This window comes from Camelus ferus, chromosome 22 (genome assembly GCF_009834535.1).
Source record: "Camelus ferus isolate YT-003-E chromosome 22, BCGSAC_Cfer_1.0, whole genome shotgun sequence".
NCBI lineage: Eukaryota > Metazoa > Chordata > Mammalia > Artiodactyla > Camelidae > Camelus > Camelus ferus.
Window position 1 is genome coordinate 22,772,858 of NC_045717.1, and position 23,600 is coordinate 22,796,457.

At 43.5% G+C, this 23,600-nt stretch overlaps 2 protein-coding genes across 6 annotated transcripts in view; both read right to left on the reverse strand.

The window, feature by feature from the left end:
* The window catches only part of LOC102510972 (putative adhesion G protein-coupled receptor E4P), a 29,675-nt gene extending 16,281 nt beyond the window's left edge, over positions 1-13,394 (reverse strand). For both annotated transcript variants that reach the window (XM_032465740.1, XM_014553142.2), the window contains exons 1-7: positions 13,331-13,394; positions 8,897-8,997; positions 7,990-8,040; positions 6,122-6,241; positions 3,855-4,007; positions 1,108-1,148; positions 336-471 (exon numbers count right to left, since the gene is read on the reverse strand). In XM_032465740.1, the coding sequence (XP_032321631.1) occupies positions 336-471; positions 1,108-1,148; positions 3,855-4,007; positions 6,122-6,241; positions 7,990-8,040; positions 8,897-8,951 (556 nt within the window). In that variant the 5' untranslated portion in view covers positions 8,952-8,997; positions 13,331-13,394. The remainder of the gene's footprint in view (positions 1-335; positions 472-1,107; positions 1,149-3,854; positions 4,008-6,121; positions 6,242-7,989; positions 8,041-8,896; positions 8,998-13,330) is intronic.
* A 4,004-nt stretch (positions 13,395-17,398) lies between these two features.
* ADGRE1 (adhesion G protein-coupled receptor E1) overlaps positions 17,399-23,600 on the reverse strand; it is a 39,143-nt gene continuing 32,941 nt past the window's right edge. For all 4 annotated transcript variants that reach the window (XM_014553148.2, XM_014553147.2, XM_014553145.2 and 1 more), the window contains 3 exons: positions 23,263-23,431; positions 23,046-23,150; positions 17,399-20,448 (listed from right to left, as the gene is read on the reverse strand). In XM_014553148.2, the coding sequence (XP_014408634.1) occupies positions 20,443-20,448; positions 23,046-23,150; positions 23,263-23,431 (280 nt within the window). In that variant the 3' untranslated portion in view covers positions 17,399-20,442. The remainder of the gene's footprint in view (positions 20,449-23,045; positions 23,151-23,262; positions 23,432-23,600) is intronic.

Sequence of the window (23,600 nt, forward strand, 5' to 3'; positions counted from 1 at the left end):
AACAAGGATTTACTGCATAGCACACGGAATTACCCCCAATATCTTGTAATAACCTATAACAGAATATAATCTGCCAAAAAAAAAAAACCCGTCACTACACTGTACACCTGAAACTAACACAATATTGTAAATCCACTACATTTCAAATTTTTTAATTTAAAAATAAAAAATAGAAGTTTTCCAAGGAAATCATCACTTAGAAGCAGATCTGCATTTGGGAAGAATCCCCTGGGTGAACTCTCTCCATGTCATATAAATATATAAACACAAGGTCTGATGGAAGGTCACCCTCAAACACTTTTCGGGGCATAAGGAAGATGCTGACTGTTTCTTACCTATGTCAAGCGTAGCATTTTCATGCTTTCCGGGAGAAACAAAACTCTTATTCCATATGAGCAATTCTATTTGTTGAAGAAGTTGGGTAGCCTTTTCTGCAATGTGTTTTTTGCTGCCATTGTTCCTTAGAATTTCCTTTCAAAGAAAAAAGCTAATTAAGCAGACTCGTTGAAACTAAAGAAAGCAGGAAGACACATTAAACGTGGCTGGGTGAGCCCAGAAGGCAATAGCATGTATTAAGGTGCCGCTGGGCTCTGTGCTATCAAGCGGATATGTACTTTCTCGTCTATGACACACAGCCCATAAGGGTGTATCACCAGTCCATTGTGTTTATGAGAACAGGAAGGCTTAAAGGGTGAGCTGTCTGGAACCTGCAAAGAGTGCGTTGGAAGTGGTGATGGAGAGAGGGGGTGGAACACAGCTCTAGATACCGGTGTTTGAATGACAGCTGAGGCATTTAAACCCTTCCCCAGGGTTTCTCTACTGACATCTGAGACCAGATAATGGTCACGGGAGCCTGCCCAGCGCATTGTAGGATGTTTAACAGCATCCTTGGTCTCTACACACTAGATACCAGTAGCACCCTAGTTGTGACAACTCAAAATATCCCCAGACATTGCCATTTGTCCCCTGGGATAGAGGACAAGATCACTCCTGGGTGAGGAGTGCTGTGTGCTGTAAGCCAGAGGGGGCCATGGTAGTATTTCAGCAGGAGAATGACATAGTAAGACTGATCGGCTGTTTTCCAAACCTAGGCGACACCTTACTCACCCAAACCTTCCCTGGTAGCGGTGGCTGCTCACCAGCATCCTCTGGGAAAGAAAATCAGCAGTTCAATGGACTATAACAGACAACACGCCCGGATACACATCCTTCTTCCAACCATCCTCGCGTTGGCTGTTTCCCCGAGGTGTCCACACCGTCTCCTAACTCCCCTTTAGGAAGGCCCAAATGCCTTCCACAGTAGAAGTTTAAAAGGAATTAGGATGGAGTTTCCAACTAAACAATTCAGTTGATAGTATTTATGGAGCACCTACAAAAGCCAGGCTAAATCTTATGGATGTAAGTTAATAAAGAGACAAAAGGTGTTTCCTTGTGGAGTTTGCAGGTCAGGTGGGAAAGTCACCAAGCAAATAATGACAAATAAATAATTAAGTTATTGCAAGAGTCAACATGTTCTTAATAAATAGGATGAGATGAGTTGGGAACATACTGAAAAGGGTCACACTGGGGGCACAGAGAAGGTGTCCCAAAGGAATGAGTGTTAACTGACATAATAAGATACAGGCAGCAATAATGCCTGCTGTTGTCTGCACAGCATGGTACTTATTTTTTCCAACTTCTGATTTTATTTATTTTGGGGGAGGAGGTAATTAGGTTTGTCTGTTTGATTTTTGTTTATTAACAGAGGTACCGGGGATTGAACCCAGGACCTCGTGCGTGCTAAGCATGCGCTCTACCATTGATCTAAACCCTCCCCTCAACAGCATGGTATTTAAAGTGCCTTCTTATCCACTATCTCATTTAAAGGAACACAGAAGATTCTAGAACCAAGATATGCATAGCATAATAGCTAATATTTATCGCGCTCCCCTAGGTTCCCGGCACTGTGCTAATTCTCCTGCCTGCCTTAATCATCGCAAGTGGGGTGTATTCGCTTCCCAGGACTGCAGAGACAAAGTATCACAGACCGGGTGGCTTAAAAAAACAGAAGTGGGTTCTTTCAAGATTCTGGAGGCTGAAAGTCCAAGATCGAGATGTCAGCACGGCTGTGGTCCCCCCGCCACCTCTGGGGAAGACCCTTCTCTGTTTCTTTCGGCTTCAGGGGCTTGCCAGCCGTCTCCAGTGTCCCTGGCTGACAGCGCTGTAACTCCAGCCTCTGCTTTTGGCTCAGCACGTCTTTCTATGTCTCGATGCCCACATTTCCCCTTCACATAAGGACATCAGGCTTACTGGGCTCGGTTCAACTGCATCCAGCATGACCTCGTCTTGATTTGGCTCTGTCTGCAAAGACTCTGTCACCAAATAGGACCTCGTTCACCTGCTCCAGGTGGACAGGAATCGGGCCAGGGGGTGACGTTCCACCCATTACAGCCTGAGATGAGCAGGTTTCTGAAATGTGTCTCAACAATCCCTACCTCACACCCTTTTATTCACACCCTTGTGTAATCTTCCCCTCCTAACTGGACCCAGTGATTCATTTCCAATGAACGGAATGCAGCAAAAGTGAGAGGATGTGACTTCCAAGACTAGGTTAAAAAAAAACTGACTTCTGTTTTGCTTACTGTCTCTGTGTGGCTATTCTCTTGCGCTAGCTGTAATACAGCAAACTAGAGAAGCCCACCTGTGTAAGAACTCGAGAGCAGCCTCTCACCAACCGCCAGAAAGGGGCTGAGGTCTTTAGGCCAATAGCTTTCAAAGAACATAATCCTGCCAGCAACCACGTGAGTGAGCTTGGAAGTAGATCTGCCCCCACATCAAGCCTTCAGATCAGACTGCATCCCCAGCCAACACTTTGCAGCTGTGAGAAACCCTGAACCCAGGTAAGCCATACCTCGTTTCCTGGTCTACAGAAGCTGTGAGACTCTGTAAAATATGCAGGTCAAATATACAGTTGACCCTTGAACAACACGGGTTTAAACCACATGGGTTCACTTAAACACAGACTTTTTTCAACAAATATGTATGGAAGACCTACACAATCCATGGTTGTTTGAATCTGCAGATGTGGAACCATGGATAGGAGTGCTAACTGTCAAGTTACACACAGATTTTTCAACTGTGCAGAAAGCCAGTGCCCCAACCCCTACATTGTTCAAGATTCAACTGTATGTTGTTTAAAGCCACTGGCGCCAGGGTAATTTGTTACATCACAACCCATAACCAATACAGCAGACACTGTTAGCATTCTCACTTACAGATGGAGCATACAGAAGTTAAGTCATCGCCCAAAATGCAGCTGGTAGGTGGTAGGGCCAAAAATTAAATCCAATCCATCTAACTCAAAACTTGGAATTATACTAGGAATGAGCAAATTAATACACAGGTTGGACAGTGAGAACCAGGTTTCTCAGTGTTGGAGAAAGGAGCTACAAATAAGGAAAGAGGAACACTAGATCAACCTTGGCATTGGATTGGAAGCAGAGGTCCCGGCAGGAAGTCACAGGTGTTAGTATGCAGGCAGGCAGGCAGACGCAGAAACTGAACTTAACGAGAGTCAGAGAGGAACATGTAGAGAAGCCCAGCAGAAAATTAGAAGTGTCGTTTAGGAAGGCCAGGAAAGAGGTCCGGGCAGGAGACAGAAATTTGTAAGGCATCTACATGGAGATGGGTGTCGGTGCCATGGGCTTGAATGAGATCTCTCAGGAAAAGATTACCAAGGACAACAGTGGCTTGAAGCGTGACAGAAGCCAGGGCAGATCTCTGCTCTCTTACCCTGACCTGAAATTGGCAGAACTCTCAAAAGCTCTCCCCCTGCCTCCCTCTTCACAGCGGCGAGAGTATTCGGAGGTTCTTACCATAACATTTGTCATGATTCAGTTTAACGATGCTAGCCACCCAGTTGAAGATGGGAAAATCTGGAACACAGCTGCAGTAGTAACTTCCAATTTGATTTCTGCAATATGCCTTCTGTTGGCACTTTGCCAGTCCAGTCTCACACTCATCAATATCTGTGAATCAAGAGAAAATGTCATTTTCTATTCTCATAAAACCATACCACCTTCCCTTGCCTGTGACGTCTCTACTATCCAACATCAGCCAGAGACGTACCCAGGATGTCTCTTCTTGGTTAAGATGACTCGGTATTATAAAGACGTGGGTTCTCCTTAAGTTAATTGATAAAGCCAATACGACCCGACAAAAAAAAAATTTCTACATGTATTTTATGGAGAGAGATGCCTTGATATTATCATACACGAATAATCAGAAAAACTACCAGATGAGGACTGACCTTACCAAACATTAAATCACACTATAAAACTTCAATAAAACTATGAGTTGCTGGTGCATGAATAGACTTGTGGAACAGACCAACTAATCCAGAAGTAGACCCACCCGCGTATACGTGGGGCTTTGGAATACAACAATGGTGGCAAGTCAAAACACTGCAGTAAGGATAGAGGCTTGGTTTTTTTTAATGCTTGAATCACACAGTTTATTAAATCAATTAAAAAACACAGTTCAAAACAAAAAGTTAAAAAAATAAATACAACCAACATTGCATGATTCCACTTATATGCAGTCTCTGGAACAGTCAAACTAACAGAGATGGAAAGTAGGGTGGTGGGTACCAGGGGCTGGGGGAAGGGCAGTGGGAAGTGAATGTTGAATGGGGACAGAGTTTCAGTTTTGCAAGATGAGAAAAGTTCTGGAAGGCAGGAGGGTGTAGCTCAGTGGTAGAGCACATGCCTAGCATGCATGAGGTCCTGGGTTCAATCCCCAGTACCTCCATCAAAAAAAAAAAAAAAAAAAAGTAAATAAATAAACCTAACTACTTCCCCCAGCGGGGGAAAAAAAAAGGAAATAGAAAAGTTCTGGAGACGGATGGTGGTGATAATGGCACAAAAATGAGTAAATGTACCTCATAATAATGAATGGTTCACTTAGAAATGGTTATAATGGTAAATTTTATGTTACGCATATTTTACAATTAAAAAATTTTTAAATAAATAAATGTAGTATTGTATGACTCTGCTTATAGGAGGTCCCTATGGGAGTCATATTAACAGAGGCAGGAATGGTGGTTGCTAAGGACTGGGAGGAGTTAGTCCCTGATGAATACAGTTTCAGTTTAGGATAATGAAAAAATTCTGTGGATGGATGGTGACGATGGTTGCACAGCAATGGGAATGTACTTAGTACCACTGAAAGACACACCTAAAAATGGACTAAAATGGTAAACTGTAAGTTATGTATATTTTGTCACAATAAAAATGAACTGAGGGGGAGGGTGTAGCTCAGTGGCAGAGTGTGTGCTTAGCATGCACAAGGTCCTGGGTTCAACCTCCAGTGCCTCCTCTAAAAATCAATCAATCAATCAATCAATCAATCAATCAATAAATCTAATTTCCTACCCTCCCCCCACAAAAACTAAAAAAACAATGAAGTGAAATGAAATAAAATAAATCCTAAATGCTTTACTCTTTTCTGCTTCACCTTCTGAACTGACACTACAACTCCATCAATCAGATACCCAGTTCCAGCAATTAGATGCTCAGGAGTGGTACTTCCCTTGGTATTCAAATAGACCTTTAGAATTTTGGAGATGAAAAAGGATTTTGGCTCAAGCAGATGGGAGTAGTGAAAAGTGGGACCAGATCATGGAGGACATGGAGTGCCAAGATAATTTATTCATTTTTTTCTCTTGGTGAACACACATTTGTAGGGTATCTGCTCTGTGACATGATTCTCTGTCTTAGGCGTACAGCAATAAACAAAACAGATAAGATCCCTGCCCTTGTGGAATTCCCAGACAAGCAAACAAACAAAAAACAAAAAATCAGCGCTTCAGCCTTCAAGAGCCCAGGGTCCTGGGAACTCCGCTTTCCTCTCAAGAAAAACCAAGCCAGTATCAGGGATCATCAAGCCAGTACTAAGATGAGAGTGAGAAGGAGACAAGGGCTAGGGACTTCCCTAAGGCCACTGAGGCAGCCCTGACTTTTTCATCTTGTAATATTTTTGCATCTTTACAATACCAGCACCCCTATGAAACACAGTATTTGGGGCCAGGAAGGATGTCCCTGACCCTTTCCAAACTCCAAGGTGAGTGTGGACTGCTTTTTACCTTCACATTTCTCATTGGGCTTGAAGTATCTCCTCCCAGAAGTGGACTGAAATCCACCTTTGCATGTACAGTGGGTGCTGTTGTAGCAGTCGGCATTTTCTGGGCACGGCGGACAGAAAGCTGCAATTGAACATGGGATCCATTTGTTCATTTGCTCATTCATTCATTCAAGAAATATTCATTGAACACCTATGATGTTCCTCATGCTGTGGTTGGAACAACGTCCTCCTGGGAATAGCTCTGTTGGCACCCCTTTCGCACCCATCTTACTGCTGAACACAGATGCTCGCAGTGCCCCACCCTTATCCCACCTCTGCCACCAACACCGCATTTGCCTGACAGTACAACTTCCAACTGCCGGCACCTGTGTTTCTCTACCGAGGGTTTTCTCTGGCCGCCAGCATCCTCTTTGCTCACCACATGGCAGGTTAGCAATGCCTTCTTCACCCAGGAGCAGCTCCCTCGATCAATGACTGACTGGATGTATTAAATGACAGTGGATTGAAAAAAAAACATCTTTCTTATTATCAAAAATAGACAGAGAAAAATACGTGTTGGCAGGATGTACAGAAATTGTACTAGTGCACTGCTGGTAGTGATGTAAAATGGTGCAACTGTTGTGGAAACCTGTGTGGCAATTTGTAAACCAAATTTTTTTAAATTAGAATTACCATGGGATCCAGCAGTTCCACTCCTGGTACATAGTCCAAGAAATTGAAAGCAGGGTCTTGAAGACAGATATTTACCTATGTTCACAGCAGGACTACTTACAAAAGCCGAAAAGGCAGAAGCAACCAAAGTTTCCATCAGTGGAGGAATGGGTAAATAAAATGTGGTCCATTCACACAATGGGACACTATCCAGGCTTAACAAGGAAGGAGATTCTGACATGTTACAATATGGGCGAACCTTGAAGACGTTTTTATAAGTGAATCAGCTCATCACTAAAGGACAACTGCTGTGTGATTCCACTTATATGAGGTACCTAGAGCAGCCACATTCATAGAGACAGAAAGCAGAATGGTAGGTTTGGGGGCTGTTGGGAGGAGGAATGGGGATTCATTATTTAATGGGCGCAGCGTTTACGTCTGGCAAGAGGAGGAAGGTTCTGTGGATGGACGACGGTGGTGGTTACACAGCCATGTGAATGTGCTTCACGCTCACCTAAAGTGGTTAAAATGGCAAATTTTGTGTGATTTGTATTGTACAGCCATTTTAAAAAATAAACAGTAAGAAAACAGCCTCCTTATCCACTGAGCTGCACTGTCCTTGGTCTGTCCAGCAGTCTCCAGGGCAGCGAGCTCCGGTCACCACGTGCCACTTGCTTGACAGCGGGTCCTGTGTTGACGCCCCACCTCTGCCTGTAATTTTCCCCTCCGAGCTGGTGCTTCCTGGGAATTGCCTTCCAGGTAAATGACTTGTTCTCACGTCCTGATCTCAGAATCTGCTTCTGGGGAGACCCAACCCATGAAATGGGATAAAGGCAAAGGTACCTCCCAACATGAGTTGAAAGGTGGGCTTTGGGGAAGGAAACGGGATAGTCCAATGTCCACCAGCCTTGTGACCTTGAACCAGCTACTTCTCTACAGGGCCATTGGTCCAGCGGGGTTAACGTCAGAACCTCCTTTGAAGGAACGTCAGTACGATTTAATGCAATGGTGCATGTAATTTGCTCAGCACTGATCCCAGTGCAATGCAAGAGCTAACAAATGGGGGTGGTGACATTGATGATGAAGAAAGGGTAACAGTGCTTGGGCGCCCCACAGGAATTGGCAGAGAGTAGCAGAGGTTGGGTGTTCTCTCCAGAAGGGCTCCTGCTCTCCCCTGGAGGCAGGTTCCACATCCCAACTCACAACGAGTAAACTCACCTCCGGAATTCTTTGCTTCTGATCCTGACAGAGCCAGCAGGACACTGAGACCTGGAACAGAGAGAGGGGGGATGGTGCAGATGGGGGATGCCCTGAGGCTCTGCTTGGCTGAAACCTGAGTGAGTTGGGGGCTTTGTCTCCTGCCAAGTCATCCGTGTGCTGGCTTCACTGTGGGTTCCTCCTGGCAGGCTAGAAACACTAGAGTCACAGGAGGGCATCTTACACTATTGGAACGTGAGCTGCATCTGATTACAGCTATAAGAGGTTCTGCACCCAACTCCTGACAAGACTTCTAGTCTGTGTTCAAGTCCTCTGAGGGTATTTTTATGACCTTGAGGACCCTCAAGCCCAGAGCAGAAGGATGGGTAGGTCCAGGTCACTGTAATGTAATAAGCCGTGGCATGGACCCACTTGGTGGTCAGTCAGCATAGCAGACGGTTGACGTGTCCCCTGCGCCTATCCCAGAGAGCTTTCCTATGCATTCAGATAAGCTCACTGCTTTACTCTAGAAAATGGCATTTTCCTGCAGCCTGTGACAAGGTCAAGTGGTCCAGGATCAGGGCTCCTTGCCCTTCTAAGTCACCTCACATACCGGAAGGGTCCCCAGTAGGATTTGAGTGCCAGTTACAGACAGTGGTAACCCCTCATTAGCCCTCCTTTCATTCACTCTTCTCCCTTCCCTCTTTGACATCCCCCTCTCCCTCCCCAGTAAGTTACTTACACCCAAGTCTTTGTCTCCATTCTGCCTTGAGAGAGAGCAACTTAGAGACTCAATATAAGAGTTTCTCATAGGATATGTGTGCACAGTACTATCTGGAGAAAGTGCCAAATTTGAGAGAGCAACCAAAGCCGGAATTGGATATCCAGGGCACAGGGAGAAGAGAGGGGAATTCTTGGTTCCACTCACCTAAGAGCAGGGACAGGCACCTGTTTCCCATAGCAGTTGAGATTCCAGGAACCATGAGCTGGATCTGAGAAATGTTCTCACGCAAGGTGTGGCAAGTGCTCCTGGAATGAATCAGCCCCATGAGAATCAATTTCTGATGGCCACAAAGTTGAGAAGCCAGGTGACTGGTGTTTACCAAAACTCTTCCATTTCTGCCCATCTGTTGACTCAATGATGTCACTTCTGGGAAATTATCTCAAGGAAAGATTCGGCAAGGATGATCAGAGCAGGTGGCTTATAGGAAGCAAGTGTTACCACCCAACAAGTGGGAAAGAGTACATGTCTCCGATGGAATATTCTGCTAGAATTTGAAATCCTGGACTATTGGAATCAGCAAGATCCAGACGGTAAGAAACTCCACAGGACAAACTATCCAGTTTCTTCCAGTAACAACAACAACAACAACAACAACAACAACAACAACAACAACAACAAAAAACAACACTGTGTAAGAACTTCCAGTGCATATTAGCAAACACAATGTACTCTGTAATATGCTCTGTTAAACCACTCAAAAAGTGGTGCCAGTGATGACAAAGTTACCCGCAGCGAGTTCCACACACGATCAACCCAAAGAGGAACACACTAAGGCACGTAGTGATCAAAGTGACAAAAAATTAAGGATAAGGAGAAAATATTAAAATAAGCAAGAGAAAAGCAACAAATAACATACAACGGACCTCCCATAAGGTATCAGCTGATTTTTCAGCAGAACCTCTACAGGCCAGAAGGGAGTGGCACGATATATTTAAAGTGATGAAAGGGAAAAACTTACAACCAAGAATATTCTATCCAGCAAGGCTCTCATTCAGATTTGATGGAGAAATTAAAAGCTCTGCAGATGAACAAAAGCTAAAAGAATTCAGCACCACCAAACCAGCTTTCAATAAATGTTAAAGGAACTTCTCTAGTCTTCAAACCACAAGAAAAGAGAGCAAAAAGAAGAAAGAGAGGGGAAAAAAGACTTACAAAAACAAACCCAAAACAATTAACAAAATGGCAATAAGAACATATGTATCAATAATTACCTTCAATGTAAATGGATTAAACGCTCCAACCAAAAGACATAGACTGGCTGAATGGATACAAAAACAAGACCCATATATATGCTGTTTACAAGAGACACACTTCAGGGCTGGAGACACATGCAGGCTGAAAGTAGGGGATGGAAAAAGATATTCCATGCAAATGGAAACCAAAAACAAACAAACAAAAAGCTGGAGTAGCAATACTTATATCATATAAAATAGATCATAAAATAAAGACTATTACAAGAGACAAAGAAAGACAGTACATAATGCTCAAAGGATGATAAAGGCATCAATTGGGAAGATATATCTAAAGAATTTGAAGAAAATAGTTCATAAAATGTAAGTAAGAAGAAAGACAGTATTTAACAATGTGTAATGCAAATAATTCAATATTATAATAAAAAGTGACGCTGCAGGAGGCTATTAAAATAACATGGAAAGTGACTGTGGTACGGCATGAAGATAAAAGCAGGTAGTAGAGCAAAATATATAATATTACATTTAAAGGAACTATAAATGTGAATAGGAAATGGCATTGTGAGTGATTTTAAATTTCTTTTTTATTTAACTGTAATTCTAAATTTTATACATTACTTTAGCAATAAGAAAACAATGATAAAATTTTAATCAAAATATTTTAATCGAAGGGAAAACAAAATGGCTTTAAAAATTGGCTTCTCTCTGGCAGCTCCTTGCCTTTTCTATGCTGTTTTTATATCTCCATTCTGCTTTGATCTCTTCGTTTGGAATCCTTTAAGGCCAGACTGTGGAGCAATTCTCTCTCAATGCCTCATCCACAGTTAGATGCTGGCCATGCACAGTTAGATGACATAACTTGTGCCCAGGAAACCCCGAGTTTGAATTGCAAATCTTCAGTTACTAGTTCAGTGACTCTGGTGTAAGGACCATGCCTCTGAGCCTCAGTTTTTCTCATCTGCAAACTGGAGCAAAGAAAGAGCGTATACTTCACAGAATTGTGCTGACTCAGTGAAATAACCTTTCAGATCATGCAACACCTGCCTGGCCCGGGGCAGGTGCTGAATAAAGTTAACCGATGAGAACAGGATATGATGATGGCGGTAATGGTGGTGGTGGTGGTGATATTAATCATGGGGATAAAGATGATGATGGTGGTAATGGTGAAAGTAATGTACTTGGAAGTAGTGACAGCAAAGGGAATGGTTTTGATGATGGTGATGGTGGTAATTATGGTGGATGCGATAGTAACGGTGATGGTGGTGGTAGTCACGGTCATGATGGTGGTTGTGGTGATGGTGGTGGTGATGGGGATGGTGGTGGTAGTCATGGTCATGATGGTGGTTGTGGTGATGGTGGTGGGAATGGTGATGATGGGGATGGTGGTGGTAGTGATGGTGGTGGTGGAGGTAGCAGTGATGATGGTGGTCATGGAGAGCTCTCATGCCTCTTCCGTGACTCCCGTTATGTATAACCAGGCCTCTGCATGCTAAGGACATATCCATTACCCAGTGGTGATGAGAATTAGTAAGAGCCCCATGAAGCCCCCACAGGAACAAAGCAGTGGTCTGAGAAGTCCCATCCCAGAAAAAGTCTCTTATTTCTGATGGCCCTCAATGGGCTAGTCACACATTTGTGACTCACACACTGGTATCTAGTATGTAGATCAAATTTTGCTGCAGACAGTTCTCTCAACCTTTCTATTATCAGTTCCTAAAAACACTTATGGAACTTCTATGGTGTGTCAAGCACCCAACTAAATGCCTTGACAGTACTATCTCATTGAAAGCTCACAGCCACCCTATGATGTAGATCTCATAATTATCCTCCCATTTTTCAGATGAAGACATGAGGGCTCAGTTATACCACTGGCTCAAAGTGGTGTTACTCATAAAATGCAAAGCTAAGACTTGGAAAAAGTCAGTCTGAGTCCAAAGACCACACATAACTCCTGCACCAAGATCCCAAACCCCACTGCCCCCTAGATCTAAACTTGTAATATAAGTAAGGGAGGCCACCGGGGAATTTGAGGCGAGTCAGGAGACAGTGGAGATGTGGAGACCCTGGCCTTCGCCTGAAGACATTCAGATCCACTTTTCCCCTAAATGCAGAGCCAGCGGGCCACAAAGACTGCTTGCAATCTCTGCAGCAGACAGGATTTGCCTGATTGAAAATTCAGTCCTGTGTGTTGGAATCTCTGAGGAGTTACACTTGGCTATTTCCTGATGCTTTCTCTTCCCCCAGAATTCATTTCCCTTTTTCATTCGCACTGATCCTCCCTTCCAAAAACCTACTCTAAAATGCACTGTGCAATCTCCCAACATAAAGAAACCCAGTCTAAATAGGGGTAATTTTTTTGAGGACTCATTTGAAACCAGTTTAACTGAAGTGAGTATTTTATGTAAAAGAAGTGATAATGTTTTCAGCACAGCTGAGACCCCTGGCAATGCTGAGTTAGGTTTTTTGGTTTTTTGGACCACTTTACTGAGCTATGGGTGGCGTGGAAAAATCTGTATATATTTTGTGTATACAACCCGTTGAGTTTGGGAAGAACTATATACTCATGAAGCCATCACTGCATCAAGACCATGAACATATCCATCACCTCTCAGGACTTCCTCCTGCCCCTGTATGGTGTGTGTGTGTGTGTGTGTGTGTGTGTTAACAGAAGATCCACACTCTTAGGGAATTTTAAGCACACAATACAGTATTGTTAGCTGCAGGCACTTCTGTATCACACATCTCCAGAACCGATCCGTTTTGTGTAACTGAAACTTCATAACCCTTCGACCTCACTTCCTCTGTTCCTTTCTCCCCAGTCCCTGGAATCCACCATTCTGCTCTCCGCTTCTGTGCCTTTGATTAGTGTAGCTTCCACATGAGTGAGATCCTATAGCATTTGTCCTTGTGCCTGATTTATTTCGTACATCTAGCAATGCTGATTTGGGGGTCTTCTTTTTTTTTTTTTTTACCATGACCCACTGGAAGAAATACATTTTACATCACAGAGACAGAGAGAGACAGAGAGAAGAATGAACCAAGCTTCACAAACCAGCATTTGCTTCAGACTCTGTTCTTGAAACTTTCCTGTTTCAGTTCTCTTCAAACCCCTTACAATTCAATTCACCACCTCTTTTGAGTGCGCCTAAGCATCCCAGTATGTTCTACCCCGCCATGCAACACACACAGCCCTTGCCCAAGCGGAGATGGGAAAATGAACATGAGGCAGATGCCCCTAGAGCAGCTTTCAAGAAACAAAGCAGCCTTGTACATGTAACAAGGTAGCCTTGAAAACCTTTCCAGAGCCAGGATATTTTTCTAGACCCAAGGTCACAAGCGAAACATTTTCTATTTTCCGTGGAAAGACACAAAACCAGTTCCTCCTTACCCACAAGACGAAAAGCCCTTGGCTTGTCACCCCGTCTGGCAGCTCCTCAGAGTGAACAACAACCAGAAAAAGGAAGTGCACGGCTTCTTATCTTGAACTCAAGTTTCTCAAGGAGTCTTGTGGGTGGATGTGACGGCTGGGGGCATTGGTTGGAGAGTTTGCACAATGCAGGGTCCATTTGTTCTCTTTTCATTTGAGCCATTTAAATAGTACATCACCAGTGTGGACCGTATTAAAGCACCTCAAAAATGAATTTGGAGATGTTGGTGGTGGCCAGTGGGGAAAACCTGGTAACGGCGAGTGCCAACCACCATCTATGTCAAGAAGGTGGATCCAGTTTTGAGAAGGCTCCTTTAACGTGATGAACTTGTTAGGGAGAGGGTTGAAGTCCAGAGTGCGATCAATCCTGTATTTACCCAGTTCCCTATGACCCTATCACTTCTCGGCTCACCACCTTGGGAAAATAATTCCTGATCTTTGAGACAGGGTCACCCAATACAATTACATTCATCTACTTGGCTGGTAAAATTCTTGACTGGTCCCATTAGCGAGGGGTCCTGAAATTGCCTTCTCACCCACGTTAAAAGACTCTTTTATAAGGTCCAGCACAAACACGGCAAACACCTCCTGGCTTGACAAGTCCAGACACACACCTAGTGACTGGCCCCTTGGCTTGCTTCTATACCTTGGTGAAGATAGCCTTATCACCCTGCACACCTTCAAATAAAACTGCCAATCATTTTACCAGCAAGAAAGGTTTTTTCAGGAATGGCCAAAACTTGTTTACTGGTTTCCCTTAAACCTGCTGGGGATATTGTGTTTTATAATAAGAAATATGTATTTGGGCTTCACCTTATTTCTGGCACAGAGTTCCAAAAAAAACCCATGGATTTCCTGAGTGATGAGTGAGGAAACCGTCTTGTGTTAAAACATCTTGTCTTCGGTTCCTGAAACCACTTCAGAGCCATAGAGGTGAACCGGTGTCTTGCTATTCATAACAAGCCCCTTTCCATGGGTTTCCATAAACACAACTGGGTTTATGTTAAAGAGGTGACTTTTGGAAAGCACCTAAGGATGGGGGCTGGTTGCCAGGGGGCCAACCACGTAATTAAAGGGTTGCAACTTTCAGCCCCACCCCCTGATTTCCAGGGAAGGGGGAGGGGCTGGAGGTCAGATCAATCATCAATGGCCAATGATCTAATTGTCGTGTCTGTGTATTGAAGCCTCTATGAGAACCCAAAAGGATAGGGGTCAGAGAGCTTCCGGGTTGGTGAGCACCGGAGATCTGGGGAGAGCAGCGTGCCTGGAGAGGGCACAGCGACTCCATGCTGCTTCCTCATACTCTGAGCCACGCATCTCTTCCATCTCACTGTTGCTCAGTTGTATCCTTTTATAATAAGCTGGTACTCTAGTAAGTAAAATGTTGTCTTGAGTTCTGTGAGCAGCTCGAGCAAACTAATGGAACTCGAGGAGAGAGAAGTTGGAACCTCTGGTCTACAGCCAGTGGGACAGACGCACAGGGGACACTGGGGCTTGTGATTGGCATCTGAAGCTGGTCAGGGGCTGAGAGGCAGTCTTGTGGGACCAAGCCTCTAACCTGTGGTGCTACCTCTGGGTGGAGAGTGTCACAACTGAGTTGAATTGTTGGACACCCTGTTGGTGTCAGAGAATTGTTTTGTGAAAGCCACACACATTGGAATTGGGTCCGGAACCACTTTTACCTGCCCACACTTAGATGGTCTCTTCATGAAACCCTCTTCATTTAATCCATCTGACCGCGCCAGCTGCTGCTCGCCAAGTCGTCAGCTAACACACACCCCAGCGCTGTAATCAGCTCTACCCACTCTGACAAATGCTAAACCCTCCTCACTGTCACAGAAGAGGAAGCCACGTTTCAAGAGAAGGAGGAAATATTATCCTTTTAGCAACACGTAGACCTGAAGCATAAAACACAAATGCCACTTCCTCCTTTGCCAGTCACCTAAAAACGATGGTTTCTCAGCAAACTTCCCACAGCTTGAAATGGTGGGGTCTGGTGTGGGAATTGGCTGGAATTAGGGTGATGGTGGTTCACCCTGGGGGACACCCTGTAGGACACGAGAATCAAGTAGAGCCCAGTATGTGTCTTATCAGAAGGGCAGCTTAGATTTGATGCCATACAGTCCTGGTTAGTGACTGACACAAATGTTCTTTTTTTTTTTTTGCCTGGCTCACTGGAAGTCAACTGAAGCTTGCCCTTAGAATAGACCACTGCAAACCTCTTGTGCCAAGTATGCTTGGAACCCAAGGTTACTTTTTTTAAATGACCCCACAAGGTAATGATTGCACATTTTGACTTTTCTGTAAGACACTTAATTCTGCACTTTAAAATAGTTTAAATGGTGAGGTATTGGGGACTGAACCCAGGATCTCGTACATGCTAAGCACATGCTCTATCCCTGAGCTGTATTGTCTAAAATGGTGAATTTTATGTTACGTGACTTTTACATTAAAATTTTTTTAAACATACGTTCGTTCTCTTATTTTTCACCGTAGGTTACAAGATACTGAATATAGTTCATAGTTCTCCCTGTACGTGCAGGAAAGTGTCACTAATGGAATATTATTAATAATCGGGTGTTTTTAAATTAAAGTGTACTTGATTTACAATGTTGTGTTAGTTTCTGGTGTACAGCAAAGTGATTCAGTTGTAAATGTCTAGATATTCTTTTTCATTATAGGCTATTACAAGCTATTGAATATAGTTCCCTGTGCTCTACAGTAGGACCTTGTTGTTTATCCATCCTGTATATAGCAATTTGTATCTGTTACTCTCAAACTCTTAATTTACCCCTCCCACGCTTCCTCTCTGGTAACCATAAGTTTGTTTCCTATGTCTGTGAGTCTGTTTTTGTTCTGTAAGTAAGTTCATTTGTGTCATTTTTTAGATTCCACATACAAGTGATGTCATACAATATTTGTCTTTCTCTGTCTGACTGACTTCACTTAGTATGATCATCTCTAGGTCCATCCATGTTGCTGCAAATGGTATTATTTCATTCTTTAATAATCAAGTGTTTTTAAGCAAGGGGTGACAGGGATGTTATCCTGTTTCCTTAAAAAACAGCTATAAATCTGCCCCCTAAAGCCCGTGACCAGGGCCACCACCAGGGTGGGGAGAAGGAAGCACCTGCCTCAGGCACAAAATTTAAGGGGGCATCAAAAACATATATATATTGTATGCATATGTGTGACTAAAACATCATGCTGTACACCAGAAATTGACACAACTTTGTAAACTGACTGTACTTCAATTAAAAAACAAGAAATAAAAATATTTTCCACTGTATATATATTCTTTTTCTTTATAGGTTATTACAAAGTATCGAATATAGTTCCCTGTGCTAAACAGTAGGACCTTGTTGTTTATCTATTTTATATACAGTAGTTTGCATCTGCTAATCCCCAACTCCTAATTTATCCCTCTCCCCCTTAACGTGCTTCGTAATGGTTAATTTTTCCTAGAACTTGATTTTGAAAATATTACTGATGAGTTTGCTCCTATGAAAACCAAGAAAATTTCATACATTCTGTTTAGGGATAAATAAAATATTTAAACTTAAAATGTTTTACATTCTAATATCTTTTCTTTTCAACTTTTCAATTTTTTTCAACTACAGTGTTCTGAGGAGAAAAGTCACGTTGTAGGTGACCAAAAACATTCCTTGAAATGAATGGATCTGTATGGGGGGGAAACCATAAGTTATTTAGATTGTCAGGGGACAAAGTTATTTCATTTTATAGGATTTAAGAACCATGTATATTTTATTCTAAGTCTTTTTTCTCCCTCTAGTGGTATATGAGACCATGGGGGTGAAGGAACACCAAGTATGGCTTGCTGTTTACAGTAAGAAAAAGTCCTGCTGTAGAGGTCACAACTTTATCCGTCTACCTTAGAAATATGTGATTCCTGAAGGCAACTGTATTAGACCAACATGTAACACTGTTGCAGACACAGATAAAGCCCTGTGCAGGTCTTCCTCAGAGAGAACTTTAATTCAAGCATCACAGATTTATAGACCCTGATGACTAAGAGGAAATGAAAATCCAAACCCTTCTCTTTTTATATTCCAAGTTATTGCAATCAATCGCAAAATGTTGATAATCCATTGGCTACTGTATCAATTAGCAATTGCCCCCAAATAATGCTTCCTAGAAAAGCATTCCTGAAACTGAGTGCCTTAAAGCAAGGAGGCTAGATTGTTGCTCCTGAGTCTGTGGTTTGGCTGGGAAGTTCCGCTGATCGTGGCTGGGTTCACTCAGGTAACTGTAGTCAGTTACAAGCTGGCTGAGTGGCCGATTAGGGAGAGCCCCAGGCGTATGAGAGGATGTCTAAACTTTCCTCCGCATGTTTCTCACAGCCTTCCAGCAGGTTATCCTGGGCATATTCTCACAGTTGGGGCAGGGATGCAAGAGGAAGCAAGACTAATCACAAAAAGGACAAAAAGGATTACAGACTCACTTTAGGAGCCTCCGTTGGAGCCACAGTGGCTGAAGCCCATTGGCCAAAGCCAGTCTCAAGACCAAGCCAGAGCCAGAGCAGGAAGGGGTGACGAAGTTACAAGGAAGGGGTGTGGGGACACAGAGACCCTTCTTGAGGCCACCGATGCAACTGATCTATCGCAGCTGGCTCTGGTAAGCGCTGCGCGGTCTCCTGTTTCAATGTCCTTTAGAATTGCTACCTCCGTATGGGGTACTTTAGACCGGCCCAGTCTCATAAACGACGCTCCTGTCTGTAAACACGTCTCAGCCCCCTCCCAAGTTGTAGCTGTCACAAAGAGCAAAAGTCCAGCCTCTGCCAACCAGGTTTAATGTTGTTATCAAGTTGTCCCAATCATGAGCATTACTGAGCTAACTGAATCCCAAGTGGGAAGTTGATTCAAAGCAAATATTTAGTCTCTTCTCTGTATCCCCAAGGATTCCTGGGGTCAAAGGAAAAGAAGGAGAGGGTCTAAAGGTCTGCAAGAGGAACTCTGCAGTCAGGAGCTCAAAACCCAGCTCAGCCACCTACAGCTGTGTGATGCTGAGAAAATTACTTAACCTCTCTGGGCCTCACATTCCTCCTCTTCAAAATAGAGAGAAATCATTCATTCACTGATTCATTCAACGTATTTATGGAGAACCTACTAATTACAATTCCCTGTACTGATGGAGCTCAAAGTTTAAGTTGGAGACACCCAAGAAAATGAGAAATTATAACACACGCTAAAAGCACGAAGATGTAAAAAAAAAATTAATAAACAGAAACCTCAAGTAAATACAGTCAGAAGACCAGAAAGGGAAGCTCTCACATCCTGTGATGACAGCAGTCCCCAAGAAGACGTCTCCTCTTCTTTCCTGGCAAGGACGCAGCCAGTGAAGAGCCTTGGGCTCTTTTTTCACTATAGCTCTCCCAACTTCCTTTTCCCCTCTGCAAAACTGTTCTCTTTCCCTTGCCGTTCAAGAACTCTCACATGGCTCACCACAGCTGCAGACCCTGAACTGCAATTCTCCACTGATTCTGAGTAAACTCATCTTCGCTAGAGAAATATCTGGCGGTCTACTTGCTTCAGCTCAACAAAGCCTCAGTAGACACACAGACATGACAGCTAATCCTACTTCAAGAGGTTTAAAGAATAATATAATATTGTAAATCAACTATATTTTAACTTAAAAAAAGAGAGAGAGAGATTCAAAGAATGCTTCCTGGTGGAAGTGATGACTCAGCTGACACTCAAAGGGAGGGTAGTACTGAGTAAGATTTTGAGAAAAGGTGTCATAGGAAGAAGGACTGGCAGGTGTAAAATCTCCAAGTCAATGTTTCCTTTCTGGTTTTAAAGACAAGCAGGACTATCAGCATGGCAAACCGAATATTCTAGAATATGCTAGAACATTCATGAGTGAACACAAGTCCTCGGCGGGTCGGGTTAAATCGCAGGCGCTGGTCCAGCAGATCTGGGGTGGGGCCTGGAATCCTGCTTTTCTGGCAAGGTGACGCCGATGCTCCTGGCTCACGGAGCCCACTTTGAGCAGGGAGGGAGGTATTAATGCTCCTGGCCACGGAAGGGAGGACATCAACATGTTAAATTTTCATCTCCTTTTTCTTTCAACTGACGTGTAGTTGATTCTCAATATGACATTAGTTTCAGGGGCACAGCATAGTCATTTGATATTCTCATAAATTATACTCCATATAAAGTTGTTATAAAACATTGACCATATTCCCTGTGCTGAACATTACATTCGTGAACCTTACTTATTTTACACCTAGTCGTTTGTACCTCTTAATTCCCTTTTTCTTTCCCTGGGACTCAAGGTTTTGGGGAGGGGGCACGGGGGGGGGCAAGATGGGATGGCAGTAACTTTGTGAGCAGTGTCAATCGTCACCAAGTTATAAGAATGTTCCTGGAAGGGTGGGAGGAGATGGTTCCTTGCAAGGTTTCAGGAAACCAAAACATTTTCCAAAGGCTATTGTCATCAAGTGGCTCAGCTTTCTGTGAAACGCTGGAAGTCTGCTTCACCGACCACTTCTACTTACCGACACGACACTTTCAAGTGTTTCTGCCAAAGCGCCCTCTAAGCCCACGAGCTTTATTTACCCCCCTGGGGCTCTCAAGACAATTTTACTGACCATTTCTTTAAAAGCTGGAGGGTTCTTTGTTGAAAGTAAGCCAGCCAGTCATAAGACAAGTCACGTATTGAGGGCTACCCTGTGTGTTAAGCACGTAACAGGTGCCGGAGAGGCATTGCTTGGAGCCAGGCATCAGCAAGCTTCGGCAGCCAGAAGTCCTTGGTAATACTATTATTGCCCTGCGCTCTATTATCTTCCCAAAACCCACCAAAGTCAAGGAGCTGCAGAACACAGAAAGTAGAATGGTGACCTGGAACAAAAACTCCTGTTTCTCACCAGGGCGTGAAGCCCTGGGAAGGCTGCCCCACGCATCTGCGCTCCGAGCTGCCCAGAGCGCTGTGGCGCTGGCAGGATCCTGCGTTTCCACAGTAAGCTGAGAAGAGGAGGTTTCCGAGTAGGTTCCTGCAGGCACCTGCTTTCCTGAAATGTTGTTCCACTGCATATTTGAAAGCAAGAAAGGATTTTAACCCTGTGAGAGAAATCAGAATCTGAATCAGTGGCAGGCTTACTATAAATGCAAGTTCAGGGGTCATATCTATATGGACATGGGTCTTATAAATACAGAGGGAGGTGAATATGGCAACAAAAATGAGAAGGATAAACATCAAAATGTTAGCAGGGATTATCCCTCAACCTTTTCACCGTTGGTATTCCCACTCTCCAAGCTGGAAAGCCAGACACTTGCTGTGTCAAATTCTTTTGTCACTATGAGTGGTCATGTGATGCTGTGCTGACCAATTAGGTGAAAGGGAAATCGCTAAGGCGCTTCTGGGAAGGTTTTGTTTCCTGTCAAAGGGAGAGGATTGGAAGGAGAGTTTGCCACTCTGCCCCAACCCTCTTCTTCTTGCCTTGAATATGGTCTTGATGTCTGGAGCTATGGCAGCCACCTTGCAATCATGAAAATAATTGATGAGAAGCCAATATACTGTCAGTGGAATGGAAATCTAAGGAGAGCCTAGATCCTTAAGAACAACACTAAGGGATAGAACCAATCCAGCAACACCTAACTCTGGCTTCTCTTCTTGCAAGAAAAATAATTTCCTATTTAATTAAGCCACTGGAGCTTAGTTACCTTTGCTTGGAATACATCAGTGAGAAAATAAAACATTCTGGTAGGGGATGGAAGACCATAAATGAAATAAATAAAAAGGTTATAGTATGTTAGAAACTGGAAAGCACTATGAAAAGAGAATGAAGATAAGGAAGCAGAAGAGGCATTAATATCAGGGTGGGAGAGTAGGAAACTACAAAATGAGTTGTCGGAGGAAATCTCATTAATAAGAAATGACTGGAACAAAGATTTGAAGGAGGTGAGGGAAGTGAGAGAGTTGGCCATGTGGGTGTCAGGGCAACAACATTCAAGGCGGAGTGGGCATCCCATTCAAGGTTCCTTGAGTATTTGGTGCATTTGAAGAATCTTGATCTGGCCAGTGTGGGTGGACCAGTGAAGTGAGGGCTCAACTAATAGAAGACAAGGTCAGGAAGGAAAAGAGAGTCAGATCAGACAAGGCCTTGTGGGCCACAGGAGGACACAGGCTTTTACCCCGAGGAAGGTAGGAGCCATAGAGTGTTGCAGGCAGAGAAGGGATATGATCTGAGTCAGGTGTTCACGAGCGCCCTCTGGCTGCTGCAGGGAGAACAGGCCAAAGATGTGGCAAGGAAAAGGCAAGACCCCCTTTATGAGGCTGTTTCCATAATCCTGGTAGAGACAATAGGACGTGGACCACAGTGGAAGGAATGAAGGGAAAGAGAAGCGACCAGATTCTGGATCCATTTTGAGGAAGAGTCAGCAGGATTTGCTAATGGATCAGAGATGGGGGAGGGTGAGAAGGAAAGCAGAGGCAGGTTAACGTCATGGCTTCGCCTTGAACAGAAAAATAGAAGACCCTCACAGAAATGCAAGGTGGGGGGTCAGAAGCTCCCTTTGGAACATGTCATGTCTGCGACATCCATTAGATGTCTAAGCAGGAATGTTTGGTATGTGGTAGGTTGTATGAGTCTAGAATTCGGGAGAGGGGACTGGACTGCACATTATTTAAAACTTGGGGGGGTCACTGCTAACAGATGATGTTTGTAGCCATGAGATTGGATGAGATCCACTGTGTAGAGAGAAGTGTGTGCTTCGGTGGAAAAATGATGCAATTGTCAAAGGATACCCCTCCAGGTTACTCGAGTCTGACCTACAGTGGAGTTATTTTACAATGCTGTAAATTTTAAATAACTGACAAGGATGGAAAACAATTTCATGGAAAAATCAGTTTTGCCTCTACTTGCACATTCATTTCAATATTCTTGAAATTATGTATATAATTTACATATACTATATGAATTTTATATATAGTTAATAATTATATAATATATAATACATGTATATGTATAATTATATAATATCATATATTTATGTATAATTATATAATATATTTATATATATTTATATAACATATAATTATATGTATATAACATGTAGTTATACATAATTATCAATGTGGGAACCAGGCAGCTGTTATAATTGGTTCAAAAGAGAACACAAAGACCATTTGTATATCTTGTGTATTATGTATACATTATGAACATTGTATAGATTGTATACGTCATATGTGTACTATGTGTTGTGTATACATTACAAACATTGTGTACATTGTATACGTTATATGTGTGCTATGTGTTATGCATACATTATACACACTGCATGCATTATATGTATGATGTAAGACATATGTATGTCTGTCCTCTGGGTTCTCTTTTGAGCCAATTATAACATCTGCTGTTTCCCTCACTGATTAATGAGCAGGATAAAATCCTTAACGTACGCTTTTTTTATATCCTTATGAGTCATGATTTTATCTTTTTAGTTTGCATAGCTACTGAGGGGTAGAGCTGGGATTTAAACCCAGGCAGCCTGGCTCTTAAATCCCTACCCTTAGGTCCTGTACTTTATCAAATGAGCTAATACACAGGGGATGTGGTCAGCTCTTGATAGGTACTCAGTGTATGGTGGTGTCTAGCATTGCTCAGAAGCAGACACTCCATCTGACCAGAACTTGAGTGAAACACACAGTCTCTCACCGTTTTGGAAGTGGAGGGTATGGATGACAGTAAGATCCCTGAGGTGATGGACTGGGAGCTGGGTTTGGGTTTCCTGGTGACCCATCTCCTGCATTCTTCCCGTACCTGAAGGTGGAGGCACATTAGGGGGAGATGAATCACTCTTAGCTGCAGGGAAGTGTGTGGGCAGAGGCGTGTCCCCTGGAAGGAGAGGGTCTAGGGGGAAGCAGCTACGTACCTGGCGGCTGAGCAGACAATGAATGAGGAAGATGAAGGCTCCCTGCAGGCTGTTGATGATGGTGAACAGGTAGGCCATGATATTGGCCATGGGTCCAAACTGGAAGATGCCCAGCACCCAGGAGCACCCCAAGATAAAAATCTGGGCAAAGGCTTTGAATGTCAGTAACCTGGCAGGGACGATTTGAGGCAGATAAGGTTCATGCACCTCAGTGTTCATAGCGGCACTATTTACAATAGCCAAGACATGGAAACAACCCAAATGTCCATCAACAGACGGCTGGATAAAGAAGTGGTACACACACACACACACACACACACACACACACACACACACAC